This window comes from Mastomys coucha, unplaced genomic scaffold (genome assembly GCF_008632895.1).
Source record: "Mastomys coucha isolate ucsf_1 unplaced genomic scaffold, UCSF_Mcou_1 pScaffold21, whole genome shotgun sequence".
NCBI lineage: Eukaryota > Metazoa > Chordata > Mammalia > Rodentia > Muridae > Mastomys > Mastomys coucha.
Genome location: NW_022196904.1, coordinates 189,637,723 through 189,664,192, shown reverse-complemented (window position 1 = coordinate 189,664,192; position 26,470 = coordinate 189,637,723). Strand labels below are relative to the sequence as shown.

At 44.0% G+C, this 26,470-nt stretch overlaps 1 protein-coding gene and 1 non-coding gene across 2 annotated transcripts in view; one reads left to right on the top strand and one right to left on the bottom strand.

Annotated features, from left to right (window-relative positions):
• Positions 1-4,857: 4,857 nt before the first annotated feature.
• Positions 4,858-26,470, bottom strand: part of LOC116101474 (attractin-like protein 1) — a 350,037-nt gene continuing 328,424 nt past the window's right edge. Inside the window, exon 4 of the mRNA XM_031385013.1 lies at positions 4,858-7,115. Within this exon, the coding sequence (XP_031240873.1) occupies positions 6,994-7,115 (122 nt within the window). The 3' untranslated portion in view covers positions 4,858-6,993. The remainder of the gene's footprint in view (positions 7,116-26,470) is intronic.
• On the top strand, positions 9,596-9,654 carry LOC116104275. Its single transcript, XR_004123784.1, has one exon. It is a non-coding gene; the product is annotated as a U7 small nuclear RNA (small nuclear RNA).

The following is a 26,470-nucleotide window of genomic DNA, read 5'->3' as shown; positions in this document are numbered from 1 at the left end:
AGTCTGAGTCACTAGGGATGCATTCCAATGATATCAACTGCACATTGGTCATTTAACCTCTCTGTGAATTGTGTGTTATGTTCTTCAACACACCACACACACACACACACACACACACACACACACACACATACAGCTCGAGGGAAGCAGAAATCAGTGCTCATGATCTGGTGAGTTTAATTTTTGGATTCTTCCATGGTGACAGAAGATATGTAACCATGGCTCCTCTGAAAGCATCAATGACAGTAATAAGCCGCAAAGTGAAGCAGGTAGGCATGTTTTTCTTCTTTCTTTTAAGTACATAAAGACATTTTTATCCAAACTATATTCCCCCACATGTCCCCATGGCCCTTCTTAGGCAAGCATTTTTTATCATAATTCACTTAGAAATAGCTTAGACAGCTGACACAAGGCATTTAAAAAAAATGGGGGCCTGTCATTTGACTTCATAGAAGAATTTGATTGTGTCCAAATTTTAAGGTAACTTAGCACATCACCAGAGCGTCCGTGATCTAAGATGCCTTTGAGCACCGCGGACTCTAGAAAGCCAGGAAATCAATTGCTTCCACAATTTATTTTCACTAATATTCTTTCCCCGGTGGGTTTCTTAGAGCAGGCTCGCTATGCACTCCATGCAGCTAGTTCAAAGCAGCTTGTGCTTAAACAACTGTCTTGGCTGAGTAAAAACACCACGTCTGCCAAAAGCATCAGTGATGTCAAACCTGCTGGTGAGCAGAAGATGCGCTTCCACTCTGGGTCTCAATTAGAACTGCCCCCAGCATATGAGTGGGGAGAATTACTTCTTCAATGAAAGGTATAAACTGGGGAAGCAGGAGATGAGGATGAAATGGGGCAGAGAGCTTAGTTTATAGACAAGGATCCAAAATGGTACTTTAAACAAGTATCAAAAACGATACCGAAGCTTCAGGATTAGAAGGTGCAGCAGCCAAGTGTGTGTTCAAAGCTATGGGTGGGGCTGAATTCCCAGTGCACACATTTCTAGGGGGTCTCCTTAAAAGCAGTTTGAGACAAACTCCTCAAATCTGCATGCTGCCATAAATCCAGTTAGAAAGCTGAAGAGAGCTAGCAGGGTTGGGTGGCAGAGTGGGTGCTCCTCCCGAGCTCCTCTCCACTCTAAAGCTCCGGAGACAGCAGCTAGGCTAGGCCTTCTCTTTGGATTAGGCAGCCATTTTGCATTTTGGTCTCTCCCAAAAGCTCTTCTGGGTTGCTTTTGGAAAACATGACAGAAAGCAACCTTGGAAGGAGGGAGGAGGGAGAAAGGAGGAGAGAGGAGGGAGGAAGAAGCAATCTTCTGACTGAGCAGAGGCAGTGGTAAGCTCACAGAGACTGGCCAGGATCCCGGCTAAAAAAAAGGCCTGATGTCGACCATGGGTTAAAGAGGGGACTTTTCAGGTATTCGATCATGCGCGTGCGAGTGCACGCACTTGTGTTTGCATGTGTACACCCGTGTAGGTACTTGCACATGATTGTGTGTATGCAGGTACATGTATACACCTGTGCATTTGTATGGAAGCCAGAGGTCAACCTCAGGTGTTCAGGATTGATTGATTGAATGATTGATGCATGTGTTTTTGCCATAATGTAAGTGTGAATGTAAGAGAGCAACTCATGGAGAACTATGGCCACAAATAGTTCTCTCCTTCCACAATGTGTGTCCTGGGGACCAAATTCAGGCTTTGAGACTTGTTGGCAAGTGTGTTCTTACCCACTGAGGCATTTTGCCAACCTAACACTCTCCTCCTTCCTTTTTGAGACAAGTTCTCTTATCAGTAGCATTTAGACTTCGCTGACTGGCTGGCATGTTCCAGATCCCCGAGGGACCTATCTCTTTCAGAGACCCCACTTCTAGGATAACAGGTGTGTGCCACCTTGCCAAGGTCTGTGCACATGAATGCAGGTGCCCCCAGAAGTTGGAAAACACTCTTGAAGCTGGAGTTACAGGCGGTTGGAAGCTGTCTGCTGTAGGCCGGGAACTAAACTCAGGTCCTCGGCAAGTGCTGTGCACGCTCCTAACTGCTGAGCCATCTGGATTGTCCGCACAGCACACACGGCTTCTTATACAGCACTGAAGCTAGGGCTCAGGACTTCATGCACAGCAAGCACTTTACGAACTGAGCGTCTCTTCAGCCCTGCAGGTGTTTGATCCTTCTGTGTAGCTGGAGGGAAGCAGAGCTTCAGGCAGTAAACAGAGCGTGGGCCCAAATGGCCACAGATGACTAATCTCAGAGCTTGCTAGAGAATGTGAGGGCTCTATCCGGTCTGTCCCAGGTGCTGGGGGACTGAGGTGGTGGCAGAGGTCAAGGGAGGAGGGAGGAAGAGGGTCCCCAGTTCAAATTCAGCCAAGGCAACTTAGTGAGCCCCAAGAGCTGGGATACAGCTCAGGGTAAAGCACTTGTCTTAGAAGAACAAGGCCCCGATCCCAGGAAATGCTAACACACACCACACATCCATGGGCACAGACCCTTAGCAAGGACTGCAGTCCTGGCTGCTCAGAGTCTCATGAGCAGCCTGCCATTCTAAGGAAAAGGCCATTCAGCACTCGATTCAGCCAGCACGTGGGGGAAAGGTCAGTAAGGCTCTGAAGTGGGGAGGGGGGAATGATGTGGTTTGAATGTGAACATCAACAACACACATTTCATAACCACCTACCACGGGGAGGGGACCTCCCAGATTCTGAGCAGTGCTCTTTGCCAGTGATCTTGAGAAGGTCAACATGATGATAATAATAATAACAATGGGAGTAAGGACCAGCATAGTGTGCTAACCTGTGATCTCAACACTCAGAAGGCCTGAGAATTGCAGGTTTGAAGCCAGCCTGGGTTATAAGGAAGACTTTGGAAAAACAAACAAAGCAGACCTCCTAACCTCCAATACATAAAACCCTGTATTTGGTGATGGAGCATGGAGAAGCCACATTTTTTATCTTAACATCTGAAGTTCTGATTAGTAGCAGATCATATTCTAGAATATATGTTTTAAAGGCAGATTTAAAACATCATCAGCTTTTCACACAGGCCTGCACACCTACACCTGCATGCATATAAGATGAAGTTACAGTCATTTCTTAATTTAAGAATTTGGGTAAAACTAAAATGTTAACTGTGCATCACTAGAAACCACTGCTGAGCACCCAGCCGGCCTGAATTCCTTGAAAAATTATGCAAAGCATTTGGAATTAGAAAGATGAATTATTTAAAGAACTCAGTGGAACTGCAGATGCCGGCGGCAGCCCAGGGCAGGCTGTCCCTTGGCATGGGGAAGAGCTGCTGGGTAGCTCACTGAGCAGGCAGGCAGGCGCCCTGTTCTTGAGTCTGAAGATGTGACTATGCCCTCACGGGAGGGTCTATGGTCAATTAAGTTCTGAGCTCACTCTTGGGAAGCCGTAAGTGGGTTTCGCAAGGAAAGTGCACCCAGGTGGACGCTGTAGACTTCTCACTTACTGAAGCTTTTTAACATAAAACCCCCTTCAGTGGTTCTATGGGTGCTGAGGAAACATTGTCACTGTGACTCTGTTTAGATGTCATCAAGGAGTCCTCTGAGAAAGGCTCCACTAAGCCACAGGACTAGAACCAGAGTCCTGTTGCTCCAAATGTCAGGCTGGGTTAGAAGTCTCCAAATTCCAGAAGCACAGGATATTAGTTTTGAACATATATACTTGACTTGAAAAGGTGCACAAAATTAGTAGATGGATCCACAAATATATCAAGTGGGAGGAACGAGCCGGCTGGGTGGCCCCTTAGATTAGATCAGTCATCTCTGAGGATGTCAACAGTCTGCAGTGGGAAGCATTTCTCCCTTTACATTAGGACTGGGTCTTCAAAACTTCCCCAGTACACACCCTGGCATACACTCTAAATTACCCCATGGCAGGGGCAGTTGTGCTACACAGGCACCTCTGACTCATTAACGCCCAATGAAGACGAGATGTCGGAAAGTACAGCAAGGATTGATTGTACAGATGTTCTAATTAGTATTTCCTATTAAATACAACAGGACAGAGAGGGCTGGGAGGTGGCTCAGTGGATCAAGTGTTGGCTGCCATGCAAGCTTGAGGACCCCTGTTCAATCCTCCAGAGTCCACTGGGGAGTCAGACAGGAAGATCCCTGGGGCTCGCCAGCTAATCTACCTAAACCAGCAGCCTCCAGGCTATGAGAGATCCTGTCTCACAAATCAAATTGGATCAAATCAAGTAAATGAAGATTGAGGAAGACACCTGAAGTCAACTTATGGCTCTACACATACAGGTGAACACAGACACATATGCACATACACAATACTCTCGCACACACTTTCAACTCATGCGCACACAAGTGCATGCACATACACACTCACACACATGTGCACACACACACACTCTACTCTCACACATGTGCTCTCTCACACTCATGCACACATACAGGTGGGCACACACACTCTCACACGCACACAAACAATACATTACAGGATAGATCACTTTTCTATGCTTATCACTAACTTAGCTTTTTACTCCTTCAAAACAATTCTGATCATCTTAACTCTCTTTAAAATTTACCAAAACAACTCATGAACACAAGTACACTGTGTTTTCATCCGGACTTTTCTTGCTGTCCATATAATGTTCCCAAGTTAATTTTAAAACTCCATTCCAGTCAACTGAAAGTGTGCATACTAGACAAGTGAGGTCTTACATGCTGAGGGCCCCTTCCCAAGGCATTAGATGCTGAAGTGTTCAGAATTCCATTACAAAGGTTTTCGAGAGAACCAATCACTTGAACTTCTAACTTCTTAAAAAAAAACAAAAACAAACCTGCGTTTAGGATGTGCAGTGGTAGGAAGAAGACACAGAGAAGGAGGGGTTTTTGGTTCACTTCACCCGGGGGTGAAGAATTTTATTTCCAGTAAAAAGCTTTATAAGCTGAGAATATATTGCGTAATTGGCCACAGAGTTAATGGTAGTGTATGACATTGCATTAATTCCATAATTATCTAAAATTCAAATTTTTAAAGTTTTAAGAGCCTGGGGGATTCACAGTGGATGAGACTGGACAGCCACTCCACAGGTCTGGTTGTTGGCAATTAAACAAACTGTGTAACTACTTCATTTTCAAGTAACTATTTCTTTACAGGGACCAATGCTGCCAATTTCATGGGGAAAATCAACATGTAAAATGTCCAAAAGAAGCTGATCAAATTACTTGATTGTTTCTAGGAGACATTCACAAATTCAGCTCAATTAGTTTTCTGAGAGAAAATGTCCTGAGGTGCACCAATAACCGCCCCCTCCCCAATCCCAACCCCACGGGCTGCAGAGGAAATCACTAAAACTGTTCTACAAATTCGTCTGGTTTTGAGTGCATGGAAAATAGAGTAGACATATCATGCCAACATAAGGAATATAAGCTATATCAAAAGGCTAGTTATCAAAATAAGACAGTCATGGTTAGATGCAACCTAACTACGCTTTAAAGGTGCAACAACATAGTCTGTGGTCATTTCTCTTACATATTACACTCTATCCTCATCAAATTAAGCTATGTATACATGGCATTTGAAATAAATATTCAATATTGCAATAGGGTCATATTCTGTGACTGTACAACCATGGCATGCAGTAACCAGGCACAACTGTAAAGTGTCGTTACCTTTCTGAATTCCAAAGAACATGAGAAGTATGTATACTGTACTTAACACTGATTAGGTGGAATGACTTTCATGTTAAACAAAACTACAGAGAATGCAGCAGTTTCGGGACTCTTGTTCATTGTTCTTGTACCTCCAGAAGTCACCTTGAAGTCAGCCAGGGCCACTCCAGTCTCCGTGAACATCAGTGAGCTGCTGTTGAAGTCAGCTCTCACTGTGGCATTCGAGAACTACCACTTTTGTTTTTCCACTCTGCTCTTATCCAGGACTTTGTGTCATTAGGGATGGTTTGGATGTGGCCAGCAATGAATTTGTCTTTAGAATGTAGGCTGCTCAGCACCGTGTGACCGTGCTGGAGATGGGGATCTTGCCCAGGCTTGCTGGACCCAGCTCTTGTCTGCTTGCATTCTGCAGGAAGGAGTTGGGAGCAGGGAACTTGGAAAGTGTTAACTTTTAAAATACATTTTGTAACACTTGTAAATAAGAAGTGGCAAACAGATGAAAGCTGGGAGAAAATGACACATTCTTGTGAAGACTCTAGGAACAACTCTGGCCTGGCACAGTGACCCAGGGCACCAAAGCATCATGGCGTGGACCAAAAGCTCTGCTACTGAATGGCAGGTTTGGATCTTCAGTTTTTCGAACTGGAGGCTGCTTCTGTGAAAAGGGGACACTGATTGCCAGGCAGCCTCTTCCATGCCTGTCGCTTTGGGAGTGTCTCCCATGCTCAGAATTCTGACAAACCTCAACACTCTCTATGCTTCATTCCCATTAGTTTAGAACTGTTACATTCTTAAATTGACTCTGGAGACCCTGTGGTCTTGTGGAGAATTTAAACACGTGACCGACAGCCTTGCTTTCATGTTTATAAGGAGACGAAACGGCAATCACAGCTGCCAGGGCTTGTTCTTTTCCTATTCTGATGCCAATGACCTAAGTTTGCTTAAGAGGCAGAAAACTGTACATTTCTCATCATTCAAGCATTATAAAATGTCTTTCTTTAAAGTCTTGGGATATAAACAGTTGATTTATATGAATTACATATCTCCATCTGCATTAAGAAACAATATACATCTTTTTCCATACTAAGTTATGTTAGCTCTCAGCCTAAGAGAGCCATAAAAACTGACTTTATCACTTGTGACCCTCAATACTGTTACTTTAAAAAAAAAAAAAAACCTCACTGGCAGTCTCTGGCCTCTTGGGCTTGGGACATTGCTCACTTAGAGAGAACTGTACCTGACTCTGGATCATAGGATATTATCCTCTGTGAGACCCAAGGCCACAGAGCAGCTTTAACGGAAGCCATTTGTGAAGTAAACTGACACACAGTACAGAGCTAGTTCCCATTCTCAGACACAAGTTCCTTGACGTGTGGAGAGGTGCTTCCGATTGCGGACTCCAGAAGTCTTGTCTTTATTATCAGAAGGCTTCTGCTGTGAGATGTCTATCAGGGCACTGGCAATAGCAAGGCCTGGAAAGAAGGAAGAAAGGTATTAGACACTCACAGACATATCCAGGGTGGATGGAGGTGGCTTTGGGTGATGTTGACCCAACCAGCACTAAATGCTTAGGTCCTTAATGACGCCCTAGCAGTGAACAACATGCAAGAGAACAGAAACCGAGTAAAACACTGTGCAACCAGCCTGGGAAACATGACAGCCAGCTGTGCACGCTACTTCTTGCCTCATTTATGTGTCTGAACACAGGTTTGCCCTAGATAGAACGGGAAGCTCCAAGGTTGCTATTTTGTTTTTGTTTCTATAAACAAAACTCATTAGATGAACCTTTTAAAAGGAGTTTAGATCACAGTTATGTTTCTGGAAAAACTGAATATTAATACAAAATTACCACTCAAGGTCTGTGGCTTTCCACCAGTGTATATCACGTAGCTGCCACATTGTTGAATAGATTGTTTTCTTGCCCCCAAAATTTCCTGTGCAGGACTAAATTATCTTTCTCCCTCCCAAGAAAGCACTGTGCTTTGTTTTTGTAGAGTCCTATAATTCTTGAGTAAAGAAAAGAAATTCTAAAATTCCCATCCTTTGCCTCAGAGCTGGACTGCTTAGCCTTGTTTAAGACCTGACAGAAGCCAGGCAGTGGTAGCATACATCTTTAATCCCGGCTCTTGGGAGGCAGAGGCAGGCAATTTCTGAGTTCGAGGCCAGCCTGGTCTATAGAGTGAGTTCCAGGACAGCCAGGGCTACACAGAGAAACCCTGTCTGGAAAACCCAAAAAAACATAAACAAAACCAAAAACAAACAACAACAACAACAAGAAGAAGACCTGACAGAAGGACCCCAACGTCTTAGAGAATTGACTTTGAAGTGAGCTGATCCAGTCCTTACATCCTCATGGGCATCCTTCATGGGTTGCTTCCCAAGGAAGAGCATTATTTTGGATATTATGATGTAAGAATTGAGCAAACAGGGACATCTCATAAAAATACCAAGGAACAAGGAATGTACATTAAGTCTAAAGACAAAGAACTTCAGAAGGGTTTATAGAGCAAACACCCATCCCCAAGAAATGTCCCGTTCCAGGAAACATCCCCAGGAGGATGGATCTTCCCCCCACCCCTCCTATGTGCAACAGGTAGATCTACTCCTCACCTGGAGGAGAAAGGTCAATAGAAACAAAAGAACAATGGGGAAGATAAAGTGTGACCAGCCCACCGTTGTAAATTGTAAGCAGCCTACCTTGTAGGCTGTAAAACTCTGTTCTGAAAAGGTATAAAAACTACTGAGCTTTGTTTCCTCAGGGTTGGCCTAGCCCCAATGCAGGATGACCCTAGTATACTAGTTCAACAAAAACCTCATGGAATTTGCAGCGATCTCCCTCCTGATTCTTCACAAGTGGGGCACCCACATTGAATTTAATAATACCACACAATATAATATTGAATTATTTTTTTCTCCTGGGTCAATTTATTCTACATACATTCCAAATACAATCTGGCAGGAACAGAACTCAAGGCTTTCTGAACAGAAAAAAAAAAGTCAATAAAGGACCATGGGACAAAGGATGTTCTATGGAAGGTCATCTAACCTTTGAAGGCCTTCATCATAGGGGGTTGCTAAGTCCTCCATGGCCATGTAAGGAACAGAATGACATGGTTCCTAGGAGGCCAATGGTTGCTCTAGGTATAAGGCTCATTTGTATATTTTACTTTATTTTCCTTCTTTGAGGAATGACCTCTCTGCCAATTACTCCATGATGATCAGAGATAGCAGAGTCTGGGAGGTGAGAGTGTGGCTAATGCCTCAGCAAAAAGGTAGACACTGAGACCTTCACAACAGCCCTTAAGACTGTGGGAAAGAACTCTGTAAACATGAGTTCAAAAATATACAATTTATCACTATGCAAAATATAAAGATACAATATGAGTTACTTGAGGGCCTTCACATACCTAGAAAAAGAGAGGCAACTACACTATGAGCCAGCTTGTCAGATTCCTGGATACAACAAGGTCAACCTGGGACAAAGGGAATTTAGGTCTAGGCTTGGTTGGAATGGTAATCTCAGGATGGGATCCCACCTGGCTAAGTTTATTGTATTACAAAGGCAGGCAGAGATCTACATTTATTTGCAATTTTTTTTTTTGTTTTGTTTTTTAAGTACCTGCTGTCTAAATATCAGGGGCTAAGGTCATGATTTGTGGCACAGAACTTGGAGTAAATGACTGAATTGTTATGTAAATAAAAGACTGGGCTTTTTTTCTTCAAGAGGTGAGATATCAGTGATGACAGCTCTTTTATAGATTTTTTTTTCCAAGAGCTGAGCTGTCTGGAGATTTCTGGATTGGAAAATCCGTGGAGAATGAACACAACTCTTTTAGAATTTTTTTCTAACACAATTTCTGACCTTGGCCAGAAATCCCTCGAATTGCTTGGAGAACTAACACAGCTCTTTTAGAATATTTTCTAGCAGCTAAACAGAGAGAACTGCTTGGAGAGCTAACATAGCTCTTTCAGAATTTTTCCTGATTTTCTGATTTTGATCGGAAAACCCAAGAATTGCTTTTAGAATTTTTCTAAGAGGATTTCTGACTTGGTTGGAAAAATCTAAGGATTTCTTTGTAGCAACTTTTCTGACTTTGGTCAGAAAACTCATGTGCTAACCAAAGAGCTTTTAGAATTTTTTCTAGCATGGGAGAGCTGCCTCTGGCAGGGAGCTGTCTCTATAGAGAACTGTCTCGAGCAGAAAGCTATCTACAGAGAGCTGTCTGGAAAGCCATCTCGAGCAAAGCACAGGCTGTCAGCATGGACCCACAATTTGATTTTGAGTCGTTTGTTTGACTGCTCTCAGATATCCCTTTCTCTCAGAACCCCTCTCCAAGCTGAGGCTGGTCCTTGGCACATTGGGTCCCCTCAAAGTAGATTTTGGTAGTCCTTGACCCACCTGAGTATGCAAATCTGAAAACTGAGCATGGGAATGCGGCCAAAGGACCTGACTTGAACAATGTCGAGAGATGAATGGGCTTCTCTGCACAGAGTCAGAGAAGAAATGTGGTGAGCTCCAGACATGTTCTGTTTGGAAGGGAAGTAAACTCAAGGACATCTGGTGGCAGTAGGTGCTGATGGAAGAGGGGCTATGGATGGACGAAGAAGAAATTACAGCTCATAGCAACCACCTTTCAGAATCTTAATTATCACCCTGAAACTTGTAGAAATTATAGTGGCTCACACTTAAAATCAGTGTGTTCTTGTTCATTGACAAGCACATGTAAACTTCTGCAGTGCCATGAATTGTGTTGTGGGGCTTACTCTTGGTCAATACTTTATTTCTTTAACTCTGGAATGTAAAGGGCTTTAATTTAATTTTTAAAAAGCATAGCCTTTGGTTGTGCTCACTGAAAGTTCAGATGGAACAGATCTCAAGTTTCCTTAGGTCTCCTGGCATACGTCTCATAATTTACAACTTCCCACTAGATCACCCTGGCACCAGCTCATCCAGAGACAGCCAAATATAAGGAATAATATATGAGTCTTTAACTCTGGGCAGAGACCACTTACACTATTACTATATCCAAATATGAAATCATGCCAGAACTCTTACACAAAGCTCCAAATGTTGTTTCTTACAACAGATGTGGTACCAGGGGCAAGGTTAAAAAACTTCGGATGCCAGGATAGAAAATTCTCTGCTAAGTTATGTGTCTTTGTATGTGGGGGTATATGACATCCAAAGCCTAATTAAAGCAGTGTCTCTCACAGCATTCCCTGTTTATCCAGGATTCTAAATCCTGGGAACACAATGAACTGAAAAACCGTATACCACATTTTAGTTAATATACAAATAAAACTGAAAATCATGCTAACTTTTAACTTGGTAGCTTTCTGTGCCTTCCTATGCAAATGAACAATGGGCTGCGTTTAGGCTCCATATGAACAACACCAAGCATGCTGGGAACCTGGGGAGTCCTTGGATAGAGTATTTAAGTGCCTACCCTTTGTAGTTATAGAGGATACCCAGGGTCACTTTTATGCTTTGTATAGGTTAAATGACACTTTCATTCAGAGTTAAGCATAGATCCCTTACCAGATTTCATGATTTGTGGCCCATCAGGAGCTCATAATTTCATAATTATGAACAGTGCAAAGATCATAATAATTGTTTATGTTTGTGCATCTAGAATGTCAAACGTAAGGGTTTTATTCCTAATTGTGCATTTCTTCCTCTCTGATGTATAGTAGACTTTATCTCACCAGAACAACCCAGATGATGCCAAGTTCTTCATTCTACCTGCCTGCAAATGTGAGAAAGATGCAAACGGGACCATCTTCCCAAATTTTGTAGGGAACACATGTAGCCTCTGGGGGGGCCTAATCTCTAGTGTTAGGTCTTGGCATTCTTTGTATTTAAAGGAATCTGCTTTTATTAAATGACAAAGAGAAAAGCCAATTTAGTAGCTTTTAAGGGAGGGATGTTATCTCTGCCTTGTCCCCTAATCCATGCTAGGGCACAGGCTGAACATGTAGACAACAACCAGATGCTAAATGAAAGCAGTCCAGGCCATCATCAGCTACCAGTTCTGAAAGCAGCCTATAGGCTTCAAGGAGCAGCCCAGGATGCCATCGAGCAATGCGTCAGACTACTCACAAAGTCAGTCATGGCTGTCCTTCCAGTCCCTTAGGGCTTAAGGAAGAGCGGGGCAGCTCCGACACAAGACAACTGGAAGAAGGAAAGGTTCACCCTAACCAGCTGCACAGGACCGCACACTTGTAGCTAACCTATTTACAGCTCCCATAACCTAACACCGCAATCCAGACAGCAGCATACACTTGTCCTCTGAAAGCCTCCCCCTCCACAGCCTGATGGCAAGGATTTGACCAAAGGTGGCTAATACCCTTCCAACAGCGAGTTCTTGAAATAAATAGCTTTCACTAGCTGCAGGTTGTAGGTCCACAATGGCCGTGAAGAGAGGGAGATGAGCAAAGAAGGCTGACACCAACAAAATAACCCAGACACAGCTTCTGAGAGGTACCCCTGCTGTGCCCACTACAGCCCAGTGTGGAGAGCCAGGAGCTTCTCCTGTCAGAGCCTTTCCTGAAATGACCAGGGGAGGAAGTGTGCCATCAGATCCTGTGTAGTGGTGCATGCTGATCACCACTAGAGTTCCATTAAAATCAGGTCCCCCACCCCAGAGGATCATTTTTCAAAACGTCACACAAATCATCCGATGAAATTCACATATCGTGTTCCCTAGGCCTCCGATAGTTCCTTGTTATCAAGGCAATACAATTAACTGTGGGAACGATTCATTATTTTAGACTGGCGGTCTAAAGGAATTTCATTTACCATGTCATGGTGACATGCCAACACTGCGGGCTAGCAGAATGTACATCAATATATACCCATAGATTCAATAAAAATGCTAGGGTTTAAATATTTACTGTAAGCCTTAGCTCTTTGTACTTTTAATTCTTAAACACCTGACACTGTGACAGATAATTTATATTCCATGTTGAATCCACGTATGTAAGAATGCTTTTCTTCTGTTTTCCCGCCTCCCGTGACCATCTGGCATTTTTAGCATTGCTCTTGGTCACCCAGGCCAGGATAAGCTTTGAAGGAAGTGGAAGCCTTCATCAGAATTTCCCTCAGTAAATGGGCTTGGTTCGGCAGTCACGGTGTTGGTTGCCAAAAGTTACCATGGCTATTTGATAAGTGGGTAGAAACATGTGCTAAGGTTACACTTAGCTGTAACCCTTACTATACTTGCTTCCTAAAATTTGAGAATTTCACCTTTCTGTAAGCTCATGCAGACATGCCCAGAAGGGAACAGAGCATAAATAGCTGATAATCAACTCTCAGCTGGCAAATGCATCTTCTCTAAGCACGAGGGACACATCAGGAGTTTAGTTATTGTTTGTCAAACCCTGGTTTTCCCCAGTGGAACTGAGGGGTAAGAGGAGGCTCTGGCAGTAGCAATCTAATCATAAAGCTACTGATGCATGTCTCCTTACAATGATGAAAACAATTAGTAAGTACAGTAATAAAGTGTTGCACGTCAAATGGAACTGCCACAGAAGGAGTGTCCCAGCTTCACACGCAGATGCCGTGCTTGCGTTTCACATTTGTACGGAAGCCTTGAAAGAGCTGTTCATTTTGAACTGCTTTCCTCCCAGGTCTGTGTAAAAGCGAGCGCCACCATATATTTTAATTTTCCAGGAAAACAGCTTCATTAGGCGTGAAAGGTTAATTGCAGGTTTAAGTGGAGTTCAGAGAATGGTGCAGGGTCTGTAGTGAATTGTGCAGTCTGCTTCAGGAAGACGGAATGAGTGCTACAAACTGTGTGCCCCGCTGAAATGTTTTACTACCTCATTTACTATCTGTCTTCTTTTACTGCTTGTATTTGTAGTTCTTCTAAACCTTTAATGGCTACAGTTTTATTTCACTGTAATCAGATTTAAATGGAAATACCATGCTGGGATGGTTAAATGTTTTCCTTCTGATTCTATATAGCGACATACTTGTGCTCAGAGCCTGGGCGATCCTTCCCATGATTAAGAAAGTGACTTTCGGAAACTCTGATGTCACACACACTCTTGCCCTTGTGCAGACTCCATTGAACATTCAGCACGGCCCGGCTGGCTGATATTCGGCCATGTCTGGATGCATAATCAGAAAGTATGCATTTCCATTTTAATTTATCTTTTGGAAGGCTAGTACAAGTGAAGTCATTATTAGGCAAAACTCCAAAGGTTACATTGTTGAGTAAAAACTGAAATACTTCAAGTGCTCCAGACACTGGAATGACAAATGAATCAGTAATACTTGTCTGAGAGCTTAAAGGACTGTTTCCTTTCACCTACTAAAAAATGACTGACCACCACAGATGCAAGTGTTTAAGTGATCTTTGTATTCTGTTTATAAAATTTTGTTTGGCCTTTAACACATGTTAATATTCTGTAATTTCATTTCTAGACACTGTGTTTAATTATAGAAAACATAATACTGCAAATCCTGTGGACACCTTACCAGTATTCTGTAACACTGCTGGGCATGCCCTGGACTTCCTATGATCTGATCCCTCATTGGCTGGAATGTGTTCTCGCTAATCATGATTTAAAGTGAATTCCCATGATACTTAGCAAGTGGGGCTTCCTCCATATCTCATCAATTCTAAATTTAATTATGCTGTAGGAAATTTTACTTGGTTCTTTTATATAATTTTTATTTTTAGAGTCATGACATGTACAGAATGCAGCCTTTACCACACCAGCTTTCTAAGCTCAGAAGTAAATCTGGAACTCAGTTGAGACTCCCTTTTTCTGTCCTTTGTGAACTGAGGCAGGAAGACTGTGGGGTTTATGTCAGTCTACCTACAGAATAAGACTGTCTGGAAACAAATTAGACTAAGATCCCAAACAAACTAACAATCTTAATACATAATAATCCTTCATTTTAAGACTAGTCATTCTAAATTTTGAAGTGTTTATCACTAGCTGAGGAACTGAAAAATGGCAACATTGTAACAACAGACTCATTTGACTTTGCATAGCGTAGAGAAATTGTATTTTAATATTTCTCAACCAAATGAAACTATGTGTGCAAGGATGTTTTGTAAGCTGTACCCATAGGCCTGTAGTCTCCACCCCTCATCAGTGAAACTTCTCTTTACAACATACAGAAGCCACTACAGAAAATCACAGCCAATCAAAATGCAGAGCTATGAAGCCTGGTCCCAATGGATACATCTATGAAACACTTCAGCATCTGTACTGGCTGGTTTTGTGTGTCAACTTGACACAGGCTGTAGTTATCACAGAGAAGGGAGCTTCAGTTGGGGAAGTGCCTCCGTGAGACCCAGCTGTGGGGCATTTTCTCAATTAGTGATCAAGAGGGGAGGGCCCCTTGTGGGTGGTGCCATCCCTGGGCTGGAAGTCTTGGGTTCTATAAGAGAGCAGGCTGAGCAAGCCAGGGGAAGCAAGCCAGTAAGGAACATCCCTCCATGGCCTCTGCATCAGCTCCTGCTTCCTGACCTGCTTGAGTTCCAGTCCTGACTTCCTCTGGTGATCAACAGCAATGTGGAAGTGTAAGCTGAATAAACCCTTTCCTCCCCAACTTGCTTCTTGGTCATGATGTTTGTGCAGGAATAGAAACCCTGACTAAGACAGCACCCAAGACCGGCAATGCTTTGGAGGAGGGAGCAGCAGGGTAGTAAGAGGTGGAGGTCAGGGAGTTTGCTGTGAGACTGCACCTGAGTCTGTGGTAGAAGCTACACCTCTGCAGCTTTACCAACATGATGGCCTAAACATGAGCTGAACAAGAACCAAAGTGGATGTGGGAAAGACCATGGCGCCTCAACCCTCCACAAAGAGCTACAGGCAGCTAGAGGCTGCTGAGTGGGAGATATAGTCCTCCACTGGGAAGAGCATATTGGTTCTCCAATACCAAATGGTCAGCCATGAAAACATGTACAGGTAACATTAAACAGACTGGGCAGGTTATGTATAGTGATGTATATGTATATATACATACGTGTACACAACAACAGTTAAACAAAGCAGTACATGAATAATTTGAAAGAGTAAGGAGGGGTATATGGGAGTTTGGAGGGGGTTAAGATAAAGAGAAAGTGATATTGTCTCCAAAATAAATGTCAGTATCATCATCATCATCATCATCATCACCACTACCATCACCTTCATATGAAAAGTCTCAAGCCAAATAGCAAGGAACAGAGAAAGTACTGGAATTATATAGTTGTGATGCTGTCTTTTGGTAGCATTCATTCATTCATTCATTCATTCATTCGTTCTTTCATGCATTCAAAACTAAGTATGATTCTGAGTTGGGATGCCAGATGAGGAGGTCGACACAGAAAGGCATCCTGGGAGACTCACAGCCAGCACTCACTGAGCCTGCACGAGCAGTGACCTGATTCCAAATTCAGTTCTCATGTCTGGACCCTCTTGAAAGCAGTGACAGTGATTGTGAGGGCTTGGTGACATGTGTACACTGTCCCTGCATTAGTGAGTGTGCCCCTGCATTGGTGAGTGTGCCCCTGCATTGGTGAGTGTGCCCATGCATTGGTGAGTGTGCCCATGCATAATGAGTGTGCCTTCCATTAGTGAGTGTGCCTGTGCATTAGTGAGTGTGCCCCTGCATTAGTGAGTATGCCTGTGCAGTATGAAGCATGAGAGTAGCCAAGATTACTGATAATGGTATCCCACAGAGCACACATTGCTTAGATTCTTGTTACTTATTTCACAGGGGGCCAATGATTAACTCGCCATTTCTTAGATAAGCCTACTTTCTCACTCAGTCTCTGTGACTCTCCTCAAGACTATTCTGTTGAAGTGGGTCACGCAGCTATTTTTATTCCGGTTTAAACAGATGGCCCGAGAATCGCAAGTGTGGAAGTGACTCGTTCAGTTCACACAGCTGGTGGGGTGCAGGAACCCGAACACCCTGCCCCAATCATGGGGCTCCAGCTCTGTTCACTTTGTTGGCAAAAGAAGAAATACATAGCTTCAAAATAGGCATCAACTGCAGGATTTTGAGCCCAAAGAAAAGAACAAAACAAACACTGGTGTGAAATCAGTGTGGTCAGAGGCTTGAATTAATGTCAAGGGCAACAACAGCCACAACAAGGCACAAAACAACACTCTGCTGCCATGGATTAAAAGCTTGTAATAAACCAGGCACTGCCCACCGGACGGTACGCACATCAGTGTATCAGTGTATGCAAACGTGAATGACCTTAGTACAGGTAGAGTTGATTGACATGCACTGTGCAGTAGCTGGTTGTTCTCAGCTGGGGCAACGATGCAAGAGCTCCTAGGTGTGCTAACTGTGCCCGTTGTTGCACACGGGGCTTTTAATTTGCCAGCTGGGAAGAGCTTCAGGATGCCTTGAGTCACTGAGAGGCATGGAACATACACAGGAGCAGGGGAGTGGCCATTTTTATTAAGTCAGAGAGGAAACAGCAGTGCTGAGCATGAGATGGGATGCCCAGGGTAGGATGCTGGAGGGATAACTGTGAGGAGGAGAATTGGGCGGACCCAGGGATGACTCCTGGCTTTCTGGCCTGGATGCCTATGTATCCCAACACTGTGCAGAACATACGATAGAGTGGAATCAGCTAGGCTGTGTGGCCTAGGTCCTGGGAACATCTCGGGGGCTTGTCTGGTGGCATATACAGGTATAAAAGGGGTTGTTCGTGTGGGTCTGCCTGAAGACTTGGTATGGAGAGCAACACCACCTCTTGTTATTTAGTGTCAAAATCTCAGCCAGTGAGACTAGTTGATGTCAAGACTGGACAGTGGGGAGAGAAGCAGCCCTCATCTTTGTATTGGTCAAACAGTTGTGCTGAGGACTGACACCTGCAGGCAGGAAGAGGACAGAGGGTGGGATAGGTCTGGCCCTTGTATCCCACTGGGCAGGAGAAGATCTTTCAATGTCACTGGCAAGTACAGCTTCCTGTGCTCCTGGGATGAGCCAGAGGCAGGACTGGGAAATCAAGACGCTCTGCAGTGGAGAGGAGGCCACGGCAGGGAGAGAAGGAGTCTGTAAATGAAGAGTCGCAGTGCAGAGGACTGGAACACCCGAGAGGCAGGGACAGGGTGGCCATGGCTCCCTAAGGACTAGCCCACAAATGGCCATTATAACCCATGGGACGTGTTTGTTTGTAGTAAGGAACCCCCACGTCCCATGGCAACGCTAACCAACTGAGTTTGTGGCTTCCAATTCTTTCCTTGACTTACGACTCAGAGCCTCCCTGGCAGCATTTCTTTGCGAGGGAGTTAGAGTTGGTTCTAAGGTTACTTCTGGCTCTTCACAGGTATGAATCCAGCTCACTTTCTTCAGGAGGTCACTAGCAAAAGGCTCCAGATATTGTCCTCACCTGCTGACATGAGCTATCATGTGGCGACAGAGTAGGCCACAGGGACACAGGGAAGGAAGTTAGGGGACTGGTGGGTTCAAGGATTTGTTCAGAAGTGAACATTTGGTCTTGTTAATTAAGAACCAGAACTGTACATCAAGACCCAGCTGGAACTACTGCGTGTGTTCTGAGTCTGCGCCTGATATCAGCGGTCAAGGAACCGGCTGGGTCTCTCTTTGGGGGCTCTGTTGACTTTGTTGTGTTGCTCCACTCTTCACCTGAGGGGGATGGAGAACAGTGCCTCAGAGCTGCTGCTGCTAGGGAGGTGATCTGTGATCACAAGTCTCCGGATGCTCCTGCGGGCAGGGTGGGAATGGGGTGGGCAAAGAAGAAGGACTTAGCATCAACATGGTTGTGACTCAGGCCATCAATGGCGGTGACCTGGGGGCGATGATCTGCAAGTGCCACTGTGCTTCTCGATGACGACCCCAAGGACCGGGCAGGCTTCACCCAGGCAGAGAGTGCTGCAGATAGAGCTTCTGGCTCAGTCTCTCAGTCCATATCACAGTTGAACAGGTTTCAGTGTCTGTGGCTGTGTATACAAGATGGACAGAAACCAGAAACAGCTGCCACACTGGCCTGGTGTCAAAGCCCTAGCAACAGCTCTAGCTGAATGTCCCTGGAGCCCCTGCTGATTTCTAAACCAACCCTGGCAATTCCACGCAGGCTCTGTTTCCCTGCTGGATCCCTAAGCTTTCCCTTTCCTGTTCCCTCTCTCAGAGGTTTGTACAAAGAGTTAGGGCCTATTCGGATGCTTTCTGTAGAACTGGTTCAGCTCAGACGCTTCTGTGATTTCAGCTTGAGGCTGAAAGTCCAGGCAGTGTGGGGAGTGAGCGCACTGTGGTGGTTTGACTATGCTTAGCCCAGGGAGTAGCACTATTAGGAGGTGTGGTCCTGTGGAGTAGGTGTGGCCTTGTTAGAGTAACTGTATCACTGTGGCTGTGGGATTGGAGACCCTCCCCCTGTACATGTGGGAGCCGGTCTTCTTCCGTTTGACTTCAGAATAAGATGCAGAAGTCTCAGGACCTTCTTCAGTGAAGTCAGCCCCAATTAAATGTTGTCATTTATAAGAGTTGGCTTGGCCATGGTATCTCTTCACAGCAGTGGAAACCCTAACTAAGACAGTCACTGTAGCTGGACAGCATTTGTGGGGTACCTCACCAGTCTTTTAAAAGACTCCCACATTAAAACAGGTGAAACCACACACAGCTATCTATATAGTCAAAACACTGTTTTTAATAAACTGTGTTAGTTAAGCAAACTTGTGGCCTCTAACTACACTCAGGGCAAAATCCTCACTCCAGCCATTTGGTGAAAATGGGAAGGAGCTCATTACAGGGAATCATGATTTTCCTATCCTATAAATCTGAGAGCTTAGATCTTACCAAAAGTTATTATGAATAAATTAAAAGCCAAAGGTGCCTATAGGTAACTGGTCCTTGGCAAACCTTTGCTGGAGAGAAGCAGAGCCGGGCCATCCTTTCTCAAAGTCGATTGGTAAGTCTGGCTCGGATGCCTGAAAAGCTCTCAGGACCTAGTCTGAGCTCTCCTGGTAACTCCACAGGATGGCTGACCTTCCGCCTCTCGGAGCCTGGGAAAATTAAACTTTTACTCCCTGAAGCGGTTTTGAGTGTCCAGTTGTGTGTCTCCCATAAACCCTGACCCTTCTGATGGAAAAAAAAAAGCATCATTTTCTTGTGCTTTGTCTTGAGGACAATAAAGGTGGCCTTTGGGCAACTGTGAATTGAGAGGTGTCACAGAGTCAGCATTGATGGCGGACTTTCAAGTTGTAAATCACAGAGGACCTGGCTTTGATCCGGAACTTTCTGATATCCAGAGGGATAAACGCTGCCCAGTGTTCATGCTTAGGTATCACCGGGCATGAAGTGAGTTCTCGGGCCTGGGGTTCAGGGTCCCTGCTGGGGACGTGCTGCTACTTGCTAATGCCCCTCCAGGAGAGGCACTCTGCCCACCACAGGCTCCTCACATGGAATCAATGAATGAGTTAAGTGTTGGGAAGGGGCTGCCATCTTGGTGCCTGTGCCCTTCCCGAGGAGGGAACGTAAATGTCACCCGTGGGAGAGTCGGCTGGGCCTGCCCTCTTTATGAGGCAGATTCACCTTGGATGCCATCTTCCTACTTTGGTAATTGCCTCAGCTGGCACCAGATTAGAAGAACACTTTCAGGTCAGTAAAGGAAAGTGCTCATGATCAGCGGTCGATGAGAGCCGTGGGCTCAGTTGTGCTCTGTAAAGGGTTTGCAAATTAGGCTTGCTCCCAGGTCTGGGCAAGGGGCCAGTTCGCCACCCAGCTGCCTCTGACGCTGGCACAGGGGTGGATGCGTTCCCATACTTAGAGGGCAAAATGATTTTAACAAAGAAACAGAATTTAATATTATATTCTAGAGGCACTGCATCTAAGAAAGCAAAGCTTAATGGAAGAGTAGGAATATTTTTATTTATAATTTCCCCGCAAAGCAATGTGAAAGGGAGATTCTTAACAGCTAGCAAGTGATTCACTTACATCGATGATCGCTTTTCCGTTTGGCCACTTAACACTATCATAATCAAAACGGAAGCAGGGTCCTGAGAGCACGCACTCTAGATAATCATGTCTTACTTCTGTTTGCTTTCTACGAGGGGGAAAGGGCAAACCACGTGTTTTTATTCCTCCAATTAAGTACTGGATTGAGAAAAATGACTGATTATGAGCAATGGGCCATAAGACTGAAAGACTCTGACAGTTCCAGAGAGCATTCAGACCCTCCCTCAGCCACACCCTCAGTGCACAGACCTAGAGGGAAGGCCTCCTGCACTCCCTAGAGCCATCAATGTCTTATCACAAAAGAATCTTGCGAAGTTCCACAGAAGGCTTTTCGGACCTATGCCACCTAATGCCAAATGCTGTTTCTTATACAGGCTACTTAACCTTTCTCAAACATTTATCATATGGGATTGGCATTTGAAAAGGGAGGTGAACTGAAAAGTGAAAAAAATGCATTTTTTTTTAAAACATAAAAGCAATCTGTTCAACTTCCCATCTTTAACATATTGACATATGTTTTGTTCCAGTATTACTCAAAATTAGCTTTGAGATAAAAGTTCATATTAATTATCCCATAATGTAGCCTAATCATTGCTGACATTTTGAGAGAGTTGATACAGCCAAGATTGAAACTAAAAAGTGGGTGCAAAAATATGGCACATATTAATCCCCCAAACCTCCATCTCCTCCACAAGCTCGCTTCTCTTAGAGTAACATCTGACAAAGGCCAGAACCGGAGGAAGCAGGATGGGGCAGGGATGGACTCCTTGACCGGCTCAGAGGTACATGAGCCAAAAAGATATTGGCTATGATTCGGTTTTAATTTTACTGTTTTATCAATTTGCTAGCCTTTGGCTTGTCACTAGAATAAGACAAGATGTGTCAAAGGTCTTGACTCTCTTTCTCAGTGACCTCCCAGAAAGAAGCACATGGTAAACCCATGCTCTGGAATTAATTAGCAAATATTGCAAATGTAAGAATAAAGTGATTACTTAAGGTTATGCGTAACTTTCTAAATTTCTGTGAAGAAATAAGGTAAGCCAAACTCATCCCCCTCTTTCACTTTCCATTTTCAGTATGATCGTAAATCATTCCTACAGTTTGCGTTTCGTCAACATCAACACTACTGGTTTCCCTTGTGCAAATGAGTGGAAACCGAGATACACATAGCTGTGGTGGGATAGCAGAGAGGAGAGACTGCTTTGGAGTCTCTCAACTTCTTCAGTACAAGTACTCAAAGATGGGTTTGTTCAGTGTGCAGGAACATCAATGCATGGATAGGCCTTGTCTTACCATCTCACTGTCGAGACTGAAAACCATGTCAAAATACGGAAGAAACAAGTCACAGGTCAACTTCATAAAGTAATCCTAAAGTATCATTCTCCTACTACAGACACCACACACACACACACACACACACACACACACACACACACACACAGACTGGACCCTATGAACCAAGTTTCCAAACATTCTTCAAGTGCATATTCACATTTGGCATTGCCAATATGAATGTGGCAAAATTGTTTTCTAGTTTAGAACAATTTGTCTCACTTCTGTTTTTAACAGACTATCTACAAAGTGGGAAGGAAGAGACAGCATCCAAAATGGAGCCTAGGACACTGGGTTGGGGATCAATGGTGAACTCTCCTACCCAGAGTGCACCAAATCAAACATTTGTTAACAACTTTTCAGATTTTCATACAAAATAATTAATACAGTGTCTAACCATAGAAAATTACATTTTAATGACTTTCTGATCAAGTTACATGAATCTTATGTAAGGGTAGTCTTAGGAAGTCTAAGATTTTCTTTCTACCCAAGTTATTAAAATTTGTGTTTGAATGTAGCTTTTTCATTAACATTGAATCAGTTAGCTTTAATTTCTGAAGAGAAAAAGACTGCTGAGTTTTCCTATAACAGTTTTCACAGCTTTAATTTGCATTCACAGGGAAAAAACACAATAAATTAATTTTCTTTTCTCGGGAAGAATTTGACAAATGCATTAATCATGAAGAAAGCGAATTTGGTTTTCTTTCCGTTTTCATGCAAAGATACATGTGTCTAAGAGACGGCCGAGTTAACGTTCTTCAAGCAAATGGGATATGATAACAACGAGGGATTTGGAGGAGCAGAAAGTGTAAAGCTGGAGGACTTAGTCTCCAGTAATACAAGAGCACTCGGTTTCCCAAATGGTCCATGGAGCCATGGACTGAAGGGAGATTATTCTCATTTTCTCCTCTGGGAACTCCCACCAATGTTAGACTTACTCACACGGAGCAGGTTGTGTCTGAAATCACTTGGGTCCCACCCCGCCCCTGAACCATATTAGCTCTGCCCTAAGGCTGTGAGAGAACAAAGTGTTCAGGTGATGCTGAATCGCAGCATGGGAAACTTCACACAGGATTTAGATAGAAACTAGTGATAAAATTATTCCCAGTGCTCCTGTGCACCGATACAGCAGAGTGTGGGCAAACAATAATTGGCAGGACGCATCACAAACACACCTCTTATTTGCTGTCTGTCTTCTTGTATTGGGAGCACTGCACATTCTTAGGCAGTGTGAGTTCAGCCCGCCTTTATGGGCTCAGTGTTTCTCCTGCCATGTAAAAGGCCTTTTCTAGTCTGACCTCAGCAAGGTCCTGACCTGCCCCCAGACCCATCTCATCTATGACACTTCCTGATTGTCACTTTGTTTTAATGTTATGAAAACACAAAGGAAGTTACTTGACTGATTTGTTCTCAGTAAGTGGCCGTGATTATGAGTCATTTTAGAATGAAATGTAATTAAAATTTTATATGAGACAAATATATGCCTTACATGCACATATATATACACACATACTGACAGCATATATATATACATACACACACGTAGACAATATATATATACACACATGTAGACAGTATATATACACACACGTAAACAGTATATATACATATATGCGTGGACAGTATATATATATGTGTATATATACCCACATACACTTGTAAGACAGTATATATACATACACACATGTAGACAGTATATGTATATATGTATATACATACAAATGTTACATGATGATGTAAATAAGAGATCATTATATTATGAGATCAGCCCATCAGAACAATTTTGCTACCATCAGAAATACTTTAAACCTTAAAGATATATACAATAAAATTCTATTAAAAAAATAGAAAGAAAGAAAAGAAAAGAAAAAACCCGAAAATCTGCTAGGTGTGCTGGTGCATGGTGGTGGCGCACTGTGCTGGGGCATTGTGCTGGGGCATTGTGCTGGTGCATGGTGCTGGTGCACTGTGCTGGTGCATTGTGCTGGGGCATTGTGCTGGTGCATGGTACTGGTGCACTGTGGTGGTGCACTGTGCTGGCGCACTGTGCTGGTGCATGGTGGTGGCGCACTGTGCTGGGGCATTGTGCTGGTGCATTGTGGTGGCGCACTGTGGTGGTGCATTGTGGTGCTGGTGCATTGTGGTGGCGCACTGTGCTGGGGCATTGTGCTGGTGCACTGTGGTGCTGCACTGTGCTGGTGCACTGTGGTGGTGCACTGTGGTGGTGCATTGTGGCGCTGGTGCATTGTGGTTGTACATTGTGGTGGTGCATTGTGGTGGCACACTGTGCTGGTGCACTGTGGTGGTGCATTGTGCTGGTGCACTGTGGTGCTGGTGCACTGTGGTGGTGCACTGTGGTGGTGCACTGTGGTGGTGCATTGTTGTGCTGGTACACTGCTTTTAGTCCCAGAACTTGGGATGCTGAGGCAGGCAGGTCTCTGACTTCCAGGCCAGCCAATGCTACATAGAGAGACCTTGTCAAAAAAAAGACAAAATCAAAAACAAAACAAAAATCCCTCTCTTTGCCGCTTGTAAACTCTGTGGTTCGTGGGAGCCCATGTTCCTTGTGTGGGTGGACAAACATTGCTAAGCTAAGGAGCAACAGGGATCAAAGGGAGCCCTGTGCACCCCTCCCAAGTGTGAGAGTTCTCCTTGTGGTAGGAATTCTGAATTCCTTTCATCCCACTGCCTTCTGTTTCTGTGGAATACATTTACCTTTCTTATGTTAACCCACAACTCTTTTTCCTGCACATTATTTTATGAAAAGTTTACTTTGTGTACTAGTTTTTAAATTTTAAAGTCTTTTCTATACCACAATGCACCAGTTTAAAAAAAAGTTAGTATCAGTGGAGTATTTTTGCTGATGATAATCCTTACTGACCGAGGAAAAAGATCCTGTTTCCTTGCATGTATTAAAGGGCTGCCTTATTTTATTTTGAGGAATATTTTTGGGGGGCTGGCTATTTTTCTTTAGAAACAGCCAGCGATATTAAATTTTAAAATGTTGGATGACTAAGTACAAGCTTCTCATTGTTCTGTCTCATGAAAACATACAAATCCTACTTAACAAGAACTAAAATATAAACATTCCCTAAACTTGGACAATGCCAATCTGCTGTTGAATGTCTACACAATGTCTTCATTGCAAGCAAGTAACTGTGATGAAAATGTGCTATGAAAGTGAGGTTTAGGGGAGCCCCAGGCCCTGGCCTACGTATCACTAACTGCTGCCCTGAGTGTGTACAGCAAGCCTTCTCCTGTTTCTCTAAGGGACTCCACCATCTTGAATGCAGGAAAACACACTCATGTCCAGGAACACTCTCATCCCAAGCTTTGAAAAGAATAATTTTTGGTAAACTATTCATTGAATCACTCAGCCATTTCTATTCCACAATACTGGGAAAGGAAGAATTATAAAGTGTACTAAATTTGAGATGATTCCATTTTAGACGAGGTCATTCACCTGATACTTCATCCTGGCTCAGCACCACATGATGTGGAGTTCTCTAGCCTTGGGTCTATCATGGGGTACATTCTGAGTGCATCTGCAACCTGCTGCCGAAACCTGACAATCCTGTTAGCCTCAAAGCCTGGCCGTGAGCGGCATGGGAAGGGGCTGGGATGGGACTCCAGCGCCAGCACAGTGACCCTGGGGACGGGGAGGTCACAGGAAGGGAAGACCCTTGATTTGACTCGCTGTAGCTTGGGCCTCCTTGCTTGTCCTTTTAAAAGCGCTGATTTCTGGAGCTTTCTTTGGTGCCCTTTCTCTCATATCTGACTGACACACAAAAGGCCGTGTGTTTCCTTTAATACATTTTAACTCACATGGAAGCTTCAGAGTGTTTCCTAAGTATACTCTGCACCCATTTCTTTTAGAAGATCAATAATTATCCTTCTTCTGTTTGTCATTCATCGTCCCGACTCTTTGTAAGCCACCCCTTATTTCCTAGCTTCTCTGCTTTAAAAAGCCTGCAGTGGGATGGCTGGTGTTTGATATTCCTGATTAAATAACAGCATCATCTAAGCCTTCTTCCGTTCTTGAGGGGTCTCCTTTTGTGCAGCCACAGAAATGCCGACTAAATCTCTGTAATGCCAGGTTCTGTGAGCAACTCCGACTGTCAAGTCCGTATTTGATTCTGCGGCACACAGGACACTTCAGGTGATTTCAATAACCGCCTCTGTTTTGAAGCTACTCCCAGGTCCTCATTTTCCTCCACAAATGATTTACACTTGACTGTCTCCATATATGCACCAGCTACAGAAACATGCCTGTTTTGGGAGGTGTCTCTCCATCTTTGTCTACCACCCCCCCTCCCGGCTGCATTACTATTGGTCTGGGCTTGTGTGGGTGTCACTGACCACAGGAGCTCCCTGCTAAACATAGAAGGATGTACTTGGATTCTGGTTAGCCACTATAGATAGCCACTGTAAGGGAAAGTCAAATCAGTCCTCCGAACCTTAGGCCTCCTCCCTTGATGGCCTCTAAGAAGAGTCTTTGGCCAGGTCCAGAATGATGGTGTGTGTGTGTGTGTGTGTGTGTGTGTGTGTGTGTGTGTGTGT